This window comes from Trachurus japonicus, chromosome 2, assembly GCF_045865225.1.
Source record: "Trachurus japonicus isolate A0001 chromosome 2, Traja_1.0".
Lineage (NCBI taxonomy): Eukaryota > Metazoa > Chordata > Actinopteri > Carangiformes > Carangidae > Trachurus > Trachurus japonicus.
The window spans coordinates 10,030,648-10,043,971 of record NC_140908.1 but is presented as its reverse complement, the minus strand read 5'-3'; the positions used below and the strand labels follow the sequence as shown (position 1 = coordinate 10,043,971).

At 44.9% G+C, this 13,324-nt stretch overlaps 1 protein-coding gene across 2 annotated transcripts in view; it reads left to right on the top strand.

Moving 5' to 3' along the window:
* Positions 1-13,324, top strand: part of LOC146990832 (uncharacterized) — a 52,153-nt gene that overhangs the window by 27,234 nt on the left and 11,595 nt on the right. For both annotated transcript variants that reach the window (XM_085800005.1, XM_085800014.1), the window contains exons 4-6: positions 6,745-6,920; positions 8,048-8,122; positions 10,433-13,162. In XM_085800005.1, coding sequence (XP_085656131.1) covers positions 6,782-6,920; positions 8,048-8,122; positions 10,433-13,162 — 2,944 coding nt within the window. In that variant the 5' untranslated portion in view covers positions 6,745-6,781. The remainder of the gene's footprint in view (positions 1-6,744; positions 6,921-8,047; positions 8,123-10,432; positions 13,163-13,324) is intronic.

Genomic DNA, 13,324 nt, shown 5'->3' with positions numbered 1-13,324 from the left:
CATGTTAACAATGTGTTTGCACTCAGCCAGAGGATTCTGGGTTTTTGGATGCTTTTAGGGGGCGTCATAACAGGGTGTGTTTGTTTGTATGCGTGCGTGTGGTTTGGAGTTTGTGGAGTCCACATACGCGTGTGGGTTGATTCGCGTGCGTGGAGGTGCGTATATTGGGCCGGGGCGTTGGGAAGCTGCCGTCGGACGTCGTCGTCTCCTCACCAACATGAAGGATGGGTGAAAATGCAAGATGGCAGCTCAGGGAGGCGACTGACGGGAAATTTAGTCAGGGAAAGCAGCAGACTGCTCGAAGCTGTGTGAACATGTCACAGCGGTTGCCCACGGTAACTACCCATTTCCTCCCAACTAATGACTTTCTCTGCTGCCTGAGACACACAACTTAATTTCAAGCCCTCCAAAAGGCACAGTGTGATTTTTGGAGCCACAATCTGTAGATAATGTTCCTGATTTGTTCAACAAAGTGACCAAATGCTGAAAAATTCCCATCATGGCCTTTTCCTTATTCACAGATTTTCAATTTATCAACAAAAAAACATAAAACATTAATATTTGTGAAGCTGAAACCATCAAATGTTGGTATTCTTGCCTGATTTGTGACTTAAATGTTTATTGATTACATAAACTGAATTGCTAAATTGCTAAATAGGTCAATTATCTCATATCTGGCAGTTTAAAATGTCCAAATCTAATATTCAGTGTTGTTGTTTCAATGAAATTGGATAATGGCTTTTGCATTATATCAATATTATACCAACAACAGAGAGCAACATTTGTTATTTCAGCAGTGGGAATCCCTCCAAGTGCTCACAGCATGATTAAATCAGTAATAATGGACATATTGAATAATAAACAGAATAAGACAAAAGAAAGAAACAGTCCTGCTGCACAGATTCCTTGTATACTTGCTTGACTCAGCTATTTCCGTCTTATTTTGTGATGAAAGCATGCATGAAACTTATAAATAGGACCAAATTCTTGTTTTTTATGCTTTAATTCTCTGCTAGTGAAGCAATGTTGATCATAACTTCCATGGAAACAAGACAGTGATGCTCTAGGTTTCCACCACCGCCGGCACCAGCAGCATAAAAGCCTAAAATATCACAATCGGCCCGACCGACGACCAGCTATCAGAATATTGATGAATTTAAATGGCTCGGCTCCATTTGTGTCAGTGCAGTTAGGGAGCACCCGGGGGCTGCGCCTGCAGGATCTGGTGACCTATTTCAGGGATCCATAACGTGGTCAAAGCCCAGCATCCTCTCCTGACCGCCGCCAGCTCCCCCCCCCTCCTCCTGTCACCATGGGAACGATGACATCAGCGCGGGGCGGGGCCGATTTCTGCCAGGAAGCATCGACTCGTCTGATGGCAGATCGGAGGCTGGAAGTAAAAGAGGAGGAAAAGCGAGTGAGAGGAGAGGAGAGGAGAGGGATAGATCTAAGTGAGGAGGCAGAGGAGTGAGGTTGAGTCAGTCTGATTTGAATTCAACACAAAATAACACAGCAGCATCACATGTTTTCTATGCCCACGTATGTTTCTGTGTAGTTGAGAGGAAGAGGCAGTACAGGTTTTTTGCTGACAGCTGATTGGATGCGAGATAAGTGCAGCATCATGGTGTCATGGCAGCAGGGGGGGGGGGATCATGTTGTGGTCAGCGCCTGCAGTAGGTGACGCATCTGTCAGCAGCTGCTGGCAGGGCTGAACTTGACATGCAGCAGCGGCTAGAGAGAGTCTAGACCTGAGTCTGGGACTGTGGTCACAGGATAGACATACTGTTAATATATAAAATATATCATGAATGCTTTAAAACATATTTTTATGAAACATTTATATAGTTATTTGACGTCCAATCGGCAAAAGGTGTTTGAGTAGAAGAGTAAATCTCAGTGCTCCTATACTGCCTGTATTACGGTACTTAATCTGTAACCAGCCCTGCACCTCTAGCTGGGAGTGTATCTGTGTTGTGTGTGTGTGTGCGCTCTCCTCGTCATGCTGCTGCTCACCATATATACACTGTTCATTCACACTTAACTGACAGCGCTCACTACGCCTCAGTTGCCCCCCCACACCCACCCACCCACCCACTTATCGCTGAGTCAACAGAACGTAATCCGCTCGTCGGCTGCTGCAGAGAAGAAGGAGGAGGAGGAGGAGGAGGAGGAGGAGGAGGAGGAGGAGGAGGAGGAAGCCACTAGATTCTGGGTTGATTACAGGTCACGTCAACCTTCGCCGTCCCACTGTCCTCCTTACTGTGACACTTACCCATCATGCACTGCAACCTACTATACTTATACGTAGTCCCGCTGACATGCCCTCCTCCAGTGTATCACAGCATCACACTCTTAAACATCCTTCAAGCAGAGAAAGTGCATCATCAAGTTCAGTGTTTCCCACTGTGCAACAAAAAACAGCTATTGATTATTTTCATTATTGATTAATCTGCATTATTATCAAGGCCCAGGACTCTAATTTATCAAATGTACCACTAAAATTTGAAAATATTCCCATTAAAGAAGTTAAAGCTGGTAAATGATGAGCCTTTATAAGCTTAAAACAATAATAATCATATCATATTATGTCATATAATATCAGATTAAAGCTGTAGTTCATCTGAACATGCAAATAATGTTGCAGATGTAGAGAAACAAACCATAGACCTTCTCAATGTCTCATTGTCTCTAAAGCTGCTTATCTTCCTGGAATCCCCCCTTAATTAATTAGTTGACCAAATATTCTCATTATGGTCAATAGGATAGCCACAACACTAGGCCTGCTGGGACAAAAGCTTATTATTTTCACTGACTGGAAGGTCATTAAGGCCTGGAGAGAAATAAGATAGAAATGCAAAAGATAGTTCCTCAGGGTATATTCAGGAATATTCTATATATATTTCCAATTACTGATTTTAAATGCAACTATGAGTGTTTTTAAACTGATACACATAGAAAAACACATAAACACACCCCGGCGCTCACACAGAGGATTAAGGCCAGGTTGGCCTACTGAGACTGGCTGCCAGAGACTCCATCCTCCCTCCTAAATGGATGGTGACATTCCGATGTGACTGCGCTCCACGGAGGCGTGATGAGTGACCCAGATTGAGGAGGAGGAGGGGGTGGCAGACAGGGAGGGAAGTGAGGTTGGATTAGGGCTGGGGTGTGGTAAAGAGGGATGCAGGGGCTGCTAGGTAGAGAGAGAGAGGGGGAGGAGGAGGAGGAGGAGGGGTGACGGCATTGAAAGAGAAAATAAAGAGGGAGAGAAGTGGAACGAGCCCGGGGCCTGCTGCTGCTGCTGCACCTTCTCCTCCTCTTCTCTGTAAGAGATGACGCTGGCAGGTTCAGTTAAAGACTTCAGTCCCATGACGGGATGGGATCTGACAGGATGTTTTTGACTTCTGGTGCTGTTGATTTAACCCTTTAAAGATCAGGATGCAGTGACGGTTCACATGCTGAGCAGTTGTGGGCTTGCTGCTATGATCCTAACATCTCTGAAAAGACCATACTCAATCATTATTTAAAACTGTTTTTTTTTTACTTTCTTTCTAATTAATCCTGTGCACTCTGCAAATCTGACAGACATGAATTTAAATGAAGTATTTTCGCTGCCGTAAGATAAAACTCTTGTTCAGAGCGCACATTATTAAGAAATGTTAATCCTTGAGTCCCTTATGTCTTATAAAGTAGCAAATAAAGTTCTTTCAAGTATTTCTTGTTTGATTCATCATAAATCTTGTGAAGCAACCTGCTGTATTCTCTCTTGTTGCCCTGAGTTTGTCTTCCACCACATGGAGAATATCACAGGTGCCATAGGTTAACTGCAGCGTTGGTGTAGGTGCTTTGGGTTGTTAAAGTTTATTATAGAGCTGAAAAGGAGCATGCTTTTATCTTGTCACCCTAAACGCACCAGAGGTCTGTTCTTGTCTGCAAGTAAATGCCACACGAGTCTCTCTAACTAGGTTTCCCTGCTCATAAAAGCAATATTTTCCTGTGCTTTGTCAAATAGCCACAAGGTGCACTGCCGACTGACCTGACAGAGAGTGTTAGTGAATTATTAGATTATATCTTCAGATAACTTCTGAGGAAAAACAAACATAACTTTTTCCATCAGTGCAAAAAGTCTCCTTTAAGCCCCGCTGATTTATTTGGGGATGTTGTTATGTCTAGGAAGGAGTCCGCTGTGCAGTTTATCCTCTTCTCTCTAACACTGTAAGACTGGTAAACAGCTAAAAGGAAGAGATGAGCGAGAGGCTGGTGTCAGATCATGTTAACGGCGCAAGGGTGACAGGGTGTGCCTGGAGAGCAAGGTCTGGAGGGCGAACACACCCAGACAGCAGGAGGAAAACAGTCAGCTAAAGTCAAGGATATCATGCAGGGTAAACAGGATAAACAGTTAGAAAAAGAAAAAAAAGTCTCATTAATCCTCAAAGTGTTTGGTATTCCTTCAGCATCTTTGTATTAAAAGGGTTAATACGTATTTTACAATCTTCGGGAAGGCGAGGCAGAAAAATGAGAAGTCGGTCAAATTGTAAATGATTTATTTGTTGTATGTCTGGAACCCTGTGGTGTAATGCTTTTGAATTTGTGAGGAAAAAGGTGATTTTCTCTGCAGTTAAGTGCCTTTCTATCAAACCAGAACAGGGAGGATTTATGTAAGCGGCCCAGGTTTATGACATCCTTTGTAAAGGGACGCTGTTTGAAAGCCAAGTGCAGCATAATATTGCCAAAACAGCAGCTGAAAGCAGGTCAATGCAATTCTAAACCACCATCAGCACAATCTGGCTGTCAGCACACCAGTTTTCTTCCTTAGCAACAGCTGGGACTCGACTCGCCTATGACTGAGCCCATGGGCTGAGATTTTTACTCTCAGACAGTTTGGCCCAGTATCTTTTGAGTGTCAGTAGGTCTCTTTCTTCTTCCTCCTCCTCCTCTTGCTCCCGTCTCTCTCTCTCTTCTCTTCCATCGTCTTTTTTTCTCCTCTCCTCTCTGATCCTCACATCTTCCCACTGCAGCAGACATTAGCCCCGATCGCTGAGAGCCTGTCGTCATGCAGCGCTGCAGGGAAGGAGCGGAGAGAGACTTTAGAGAGAGGGAGGAGAAAGAGGCTGGAAGAAAGCGGTGGTAATAGGTTACTATTTAATGTCGGCTACCAGTGCCACCAGTGCATTTCACATGAGAATATCATATTCTGGGCTCCTACACATTTGGCATTTCAAAATTCCATACTTTTTCCTAATTTCCAGACTTCTTGTTAAAAAAAAAATTAATAAATTGTGATTTTTGAGTAAATAGATGTGCATAATATAAAAAAAGCATAATTTGTTTTCATTATTCTGAATGTGTATCATTTCCAGGAGATTGCAGCTAGGTACAATTAACCCAAATAACTTCAGATAAGATCAAACCCAGATAAGTATTAAGATAAATATATTTCCATACAATAGTTTCCATACATTTCCAGACATGGAAATGTATAAAATCAAATTCCATATTTGCGTATGAACCCTGCATATTGCATTTAAAAAGGAGGGAATAAAAAAACAAGACAAACAGGTCAGAGCTGGTGGTGGTGGTGGTGGAAAAGTTCCATGTTTGTGAGGAAAACAAAGCTCAGAGAGGCAGAAGGAGGGAGAGGACGGGTCTCGGCGACAATTTGATATGATGAAATTAGCTGCAGCTGCTTGATGATAATGATGCTGTTTAGCTAAGCTGCCAGGCATGGGAGGGGAGAGGCCCCCCGTCTGCTAATCGTGTTTAAAAAGCAACATTATGAGACTTGTCTGCAGGGGAAATGGGACCGCTTTTATCTGGGTACATGCTCAATTAGAATCCAGATAGTTGAGTCGGCTAGTGCACACTTGATTGCAAAAAAACCCCTTTTGTCATTGAAATGAATGGAAAGGAGCTTGTTGCTCTGCAGTGTGGGCAGTCTGAGTGTGTATGGAGTACTTTTTTTTTTTTTTTTTTTTTGCCTGAATGGGGCAGGCCTGTCAAACCCATCTGCCGGAGCCCAGTAAGACCTGTTCCGGTTGCCATGGTAACAACCTCCTTGTGACTGGTGAAAGGATATGAAGGGTGTGTTCGCAGGTTTTTGTTTTTTCCTCTCTAATTACAGTACAGGGTGTTGTTGTTGTGCAAGTCATCATTTTTGCTATTGGCTTCATATTTTCATTTAGATGACCTCACAGCGTGTGTGTGTGTGTGTGTGTATTTAGCATTGGTTGGTACTGCATATCCAACCTTGTCAGCTGCTGAAGCCGTTCCCGTTCACAGGCTTTAAAAACCAAAAGCCAGTGACAGTCTGTGGGAACCCACTTGCTCTGTAAAAAGGGGGAAAAAACAGTCGTACCGATGGGTTATCGGCCTCTCCCTCCTGTCTCAGCACGTGGATGCTGAGACAAAGACCAGTTGGCCGGCCGGCAGAGAGGCAGCGTGGCTCCCTGATCCCTCTGGTGGCTGATTTGTGAACTTCCCCCTTTACAGGATGCTTTAGAAAACTCTTCTTATTTTGTATATTTTGGTTCCTTTTCTTCTTCCTGTCCCTTATCTCATACTTTTTATTGATTTATTTTCTCTCTTTCATGTCTGTCCCTTCTTCTTTATCTTGTTTGCTGCCTTCTTGGCCAGGCCTTGCTTGGAAAAGAGAATTTTTTTTCATCTCAAGCAATCTGCCTGGTAAAATAAAGGTAAAATAAATAAAAAAACTCACAGTCCACTTCTCTTCTCCTCCCTCAACAGGTGACCCATCCCCTCCCCGGTGTCTCAGCAGGCAGGCATGGCAGACGGTCGGCAGCCAGACGAGCACTGGGCCTCCAACGGCCAGGAGAACGGCGAGAACGGCTACTCGGCCTACAGCTCCGGCTACAGGCAGAACGGATACCACGGCGGAGCGGCCGCGCATCCTGGAACGACAGGTAAAAGGGGGGGACAGACGTGTTTGTGCGAGCGTGCACATGCATGCCTTACTGGGTGCTGACCCAGTAAGGCATGCACGTGCATTGATTGGACTGCCGGCACATGCTGCCAGATGGCTGTGGGTAAATGTGATTGGTTCCACTGTGCCAGGAAAAGGGGGATCAATTCCCAAAAGGCACTTGAACAGATCAAACTGTTTTCACGTTTGATTGAGTCATGGAACATGAACAATCTGCTGTAGAAGCACGACCACAGCTCAGAGGACAATGTCACGGTCCCTCGAGACACTTGGCCGTGGGTCTCTTGTGGGTTAAACTACTCACATAATTAGGTTCCTTCCTGGACATTTCTATAGAAGTAGTTCAGAAAGCTCAGGGAATCTTGGTTGGAAGTAATCTGGGCTCAGTGTGGGGGAAAAGAAATTGTGGTTTGAGGTTTCTCTTGTTGTAAAGCTGTTTCTTTTTAATTCACATGGATCACATTAAGATGGATTCCTCTCAGGAACACGCTCGTTCTCAGAGTTTACCAATTTGCAATATCTCAGATTCAGATCAGAACTCTTCATGTGGTCACCTAGAAGTCATGTAATCCTATGAGAAACTAATGCATATATCAAGACCTAGAGAATGCTAGATTTGCAGGAAATGCAAACATAAGGTAATATATAAGAAATGGCAAATGTAGAAAAAGAAGTGTGAGTGTAGAAAACAGAAGAAAGACAGAGATTTTCATGTTTTCTTTGTCGTTTTATTGTGAAATCTGAACATTGAGCTGCTGTAATCTGTACAATCAGCATATCTGATGATTTTGTCACCATCTCCGCTACTTAAGGTAAGTTGGGACCGTATCTGTATCTGCACTGGGAAATAAGGGAACGGCAATCAAATCAAATCAAATCAAATCCCAGTGGTGCCATGGGATTAGCACTCGGCATCGACAACTCATCAAACAAACACACACAACCAGCCGCTGGTTGAAACTCAAAGGGGGCCTCGCCCACAGAGATAAGGTCAGCTTTGAGTTATTTAGTTTTTCATTTCCTTCCTCCCATCCATGTCTTGTCTTCCTGGTGTGTCTCTCTACTCTCTCTCTCTCTCTCTTTCTCTCTCTGTCTCTCCCTTCGCAGTGGATGACTCAGCCAATTTGCCTCCCTCCCCTCCCCCCTCACCATCCGCTGAGCAGATTGGGCCCGTGGCACAAGGTACACACACTGATAACCACTCCGGACCATCCAGCATGAGAGTGTGAATGGTTGGTGCGAGTGGCGAAAATAGAGACCCAGAAAAAAAAAAAAAAAAACAGACACCAAACACAGCACAGAGTCTGGAGATCCATCTCGAGACACGGCCGCCACTCCTCCTCTTTCTTCTGATCCCTTAGTGTTTAGTTTTCTTAGAGTCTCTGTTGCTTTGCATGTCAGCTATCACCTTTTAAAGAGTCTGCAGCATGTGCCACACTGTCCTGTCCAATTCCTTTTAACCAAGACTTGCTCAGTATTAGTTCTTTAACCAGCTCCACTGCTGGAGTCGACCCTGGATACGAGAGCTAGATAGCAACACAAACATCTTTCCTCCCCGTAGGCAATAGCACATAACCTGCCACTGGAGCCCTTTGTCTCATTAGTCTCCTTTCCCCTCTCAACATCTCCTCCTTCTTCTTTTTTCCTCATTTTGTGTATTGATTTTCTCCAGGATTGGCTTTCAGCTCTTTACTCACAGAGAACAGCGCAGCCTGTTTTCTAATCATTTCATTTTTTTTGCACGTGGCATGCAATCACTAGAATATACTGTAGAATCATATATTAGACTGCATGGTTCAGGCTTTATTTTATATCACATACAGAAGCAAATCCTTACTTTTCTATTTTTACTATTGAATATTTTGAAAATTAAAAGCAGGCTATTTGTATATGTGATGATGTTGCTATTATTCCTAAAGCAAAGAAGAAAACAATCATGTTTAATATCTACTGTATATAGGCATCTAGTAGATGTGTTGATTGCATCCCATACATCTCCATCAGAGCTGAAAGTGTCATGCAACCCATGTAACCCCAGTTTTGCTGTCCTCCATCTCTCATCCATGTGTATCCTCCCCCCCTGCTCAAAGAAGATAAAATAGAGGTTCTCAGTCAACAGCAAGATGAGGAGGAGGCTCCCGAAGGGCCCGGCAGTTACCAAGAGGAAGTGACATATGAGCAGCCAGGAGACTCGCTCACAGAGCAGGCAGATTATTTAACAGAGCCTCAGGCTTTGGGCTACCAGCAAGCCCAGACACCTGAGGTCCTCAATGGAGGAAGTCACCAAGGTGATCACAGCCCATCACAAAAAGGTGTGTGTGGTTTCCATGGGTTTTTTTTGTGCGAGTGCGAACAGTCTGTGTGAGGTCACTGAGTAAATGCGAGTCTCTTTCTCCCTTTGCCTATTTTGCATGTTCCTCTGGTGCTCTGTTCAGGGGCGCACAGACTTCCTGCTCTTGATTAGTAGATTGTGATGCAACTCAGGCTTTGCTGCCAACCTTCCTCCAGCTTTGTCGCCCTGAAATCCTCAAGCTTCTGCTTCAATACCTGAAATTGCCATGTGCAAAACGATGTGACATAGCATTTTTGATTTTGTGCTTCCCCATGCAAAACATAACCATTTGCTTTTCATCGGAGCGACATTAGAAAAACCTGATCAACCATTCTGTAGTTGATCATTTCTGCACTTCTGTATTGCCAGCTACATTGCAAATGCAAATATCACTGTCTAAACTGTCAAGCATTGTATACTTGAGTGTTTGCTAGAATTAGCTGTCTATATTTTTACATGTTGGTTTTGCTGGAATATTGTGTGCAAGAAATTGTTTCCCCGAGTGCACCCACATGTATGGGTGCTTCATGAATCAGTCCTGAATGTATTCTAAGTCTGTTGTGTATCACTCGCTTTGAGTTTCAATGTTGTTTTCATTTCATCCCAAGGCAAAGGATAATCCTGTTTTCCTATTGTTACTAAGATCACACTTTGGGCATTATAATCCACCCTCATTGGACATGTATCATCATCCTTATCTGTAAAACTAATTGAATTAAGAATATTCTCCACACAACTTAAAGAGTCATTTACATCCCTATATTTGCAGTAGAAACTGTAATAGCGAACTGCATCAAATAAGTATAAGAGTATTTTTCTTTTTAATAAATTAATCACCAGTTTGGCCATTTTGTCAATCCTTGCATATTGCAATAGGAATTCAATATTGTTGTGTACATTATTTTCTCATCATCTAACATCATGCAACTCATTCCTTCATTCCAGTTCTGCACGCAATCTTAGGTGCTGTGAATCCCCCCTGTGCTGTTGTGGCCTGCCACAAAATACACTGTGCTGTGTGTTTTGCTTGATGGAGAGCTACTGTATCTGTGTGCAGAGGCCCCTCGGCTTGACTGGCTAGCTTTTTGTGAACGCTGCTAGCAAAGCTTTAAACTGATATGAAACAGCACAAAGTTGTACAGTGTCCTTCAAACTCGCAGCCCAGCTGGAAGAATGTATCAGTAAGGCGCCTTGTGAGTCCGCTCTTAAAGAAGACGAATCTCAAGCGCCGTCGAAAGCACTCGTTGAAAGTGCGACAACGGAGGGAGCAGAACCAGCCACAACCGGACCTCCTCCTCCTTCTCCTCCTCCCTCTGTAAAAGATGAAGTTCCCTCTGATACCTCTTCAACTGAGCCAGCTAGCAAAGACAGAAAGGATGTAGTAGAAGAGTCTGTTGACAAAGCAAAAGACACGGAAGAGACTTCAGTGGCAGAAGAGTCCTCGAAGGCTCCAACAAAGGAAAAAGAGGAAACTGTCCCACCAAGCCAGCCAGAGGTTCCTCTGAAGGAAAGCAAGGAAAAACAAGGGATGGATGAGGAGATAAATAAGGCAGACCAAGACAGTGGCAGTGGTGTTGGGTTGCATGAGACGCCTGTGCAAGAGACGGACAAATCAAGTCCAGACCCTGGTGCAGAGTTAAAATCCACATCAGAAACTTCAGTTGAGCAAGAGCCAGGAGCAACAACCTACTTTGAGACGTCCTCAAAAAGCCATGAAGAGGAGTCGCCACAAACTCAGAGCTATTATGAACTCAGCACAGCAGCAGAGACAAAGTTAAGTGGGGAGACTGAGAGCACCGTGCAGAAGAAGGAGGAGGAGGAAGAGGAGAAGAAAGTCAAAGTATGTCCCGGTAAGATGTCACTGGAACAGAGAAGCCTGTCCTTGAACATCACTGTTGGATCCTCGGTGCAGAAAGACAAGACCTTCTCTGGGAGCTTGTGTCCAATCAGTGGAAGTTTCGATGAATCCGAGGTTTACCCTTCAACCCCATCCGTGGAGAGCGATAAACCCACGTTTCCTCCAGCTGTCTCCATTACCCCAACGTCTGCTGAATCCCCTGAAGATACTCCTACCAAAGCAGAAACACCTCCACCCGCAGACAAGCAGAGTTTAGAGAAAACCGAAAGCCTCTCCGAGATGTTGGACCTGGCTGGATCTCTGCCGCAGCCTTCACTGGAGAGGAGAGAGGTTGACCACATGAGACGAAAGTCGGTGCCCGCTGACGTCTCAGCTCTGGTGGGGAGTTCTTTGGCAAAGCTCGCCTTGGGAGATCAGACCTCAAGAGTGGTGGGAAGGGAAAGACAGCTGGAAGAGCTGGGTTACTGTGTCTTCACTGAGTACTCGGGGCCCATGCCGTCTCCCGCTGATGTACCCAGTCCTGGAGACTCTCCACACCAGCGTTTCCCGTCTGTGGAAGGGGAAGTTGAGGAAGAACTTGGGGCCACAGAAGTTGAAGATGATCAAAAGGGAATCCAACAGACAACAGACGACAAAGGAACTGCACCCGAGATGTCTCCAAAAACTGTAACTGAGAAGAAAGATGCACCTGTAAAAACTACCATGATTCTTGAAAAAGCTGTGACAAGTGGAGGGAAACCCGATCGCCTGAGAATCCCCATGACTTCTCCGAAAGACAGGCTGACTGAGTTCCGTCTGGAGAGCGGCCTGCCGGGCAACATAAAGATCCATGCGATCCCTGAAGTGGACATAGAAAAAGACCCGTCCAGAGAGGCTTCTCCCATCCCACCAGACAATTCCTTCACTTTCAGCGCTGCAGAAACTGGAAGCAAAGCTCCCCCGACTCCCACCACCCCCAAGTCTCCAGATGAAGCACCCTCAAAGAGCGAAGACACTGAAGAGAAAGCTGGGAAAGACGTCTTTCCAGAGGTCAAAGCAGAGAAGGATGTGATGTGTGAAAGCACTGACGACAAACAGACCAAATTAGACAAAGAAGTGTTGACTCCTGAACAGAAGGAGTCAGAAGAAACAAGTGGAGAACCAGAAACGGAAAAGACAGACACACCCTCAGCATCATCTCAGTCTTTAGAAGAGAGCGCAGAAGTAGAAGACAAGAAGATTCAAAGTGGCCACGGGAGACCTGAAAGATTAGAAGGAATAGAAAAGTGTGAGACCTCAAAGGATGTTCAGGATTTAAGTGCTGAAAAGCCCGTAGATAAGAAAGATGTCCAAATCAAGTTACCGGAGTTGAAAGTTGAACGAGAAACACCAAAACCAACAATATCCTCCCCAATCATCATTATACCTCAAGCACAAGTAGAGGAAGAAGTGGAGGATGAGGATGATATTGAAATCGCTGAAGAACCTCAGGAGATGATGGAGGAGGCAGAAGAGCATGATCCGCCCAAGACGGGGCAAGCTGAGGTCGGAAAGGAGGTGAGGCTGATGCTCGGCGATGAACTGCTGGAGGAAGATGCCAGGTCCGGCGCAGAGGAATGGAGTCACAGCGCGCAGAACAGCGACGACGGGGAGCCCGCGACAGACAGCTCGCACCTGTCTCCGTGCTCCGACCACGACCCGCCACATCCGACAGATAAAGGGCCAGAGGAGGATAAAGGGGCAGAGGATCCGCAATTGAGTCGAGAAGAAGCGAAGGAACAGGAACAGGAGGATGAGGAGGTAAAGAAAGACCAAAGAGGTGAGGAGGAGGTGGAGGGAGTTGGTACCGATGAGATAAGTAGAGAAAAAAGAGAGGAGAAGATGTTGAGAGAAGAGGATGAGGGGGAGAAGAGGATGCATGAAGAGGAGGAGAAGGACATTGAGATTGGTCAGGAGGTGGAGGAGACCAGCCAGAGCAGTCAGGCAGCTAATGATGAAACCACCATGGACGTCTCCATCCTAGATACAGACAGTGGCTGTATGGACTTAAAAGGTACTACGGCTAAAATGAATTAATTAATCAATTGAAAACAATGTAAATCTATTGTTTATATATATATAAAAAACAAGAAAGTAAATCTGAATGTCTTTTGTAATAAGGTCATGCTCATCAGCAAATGTGGAGAATGAGTCCTGATTTGATCCTTCTCCACTG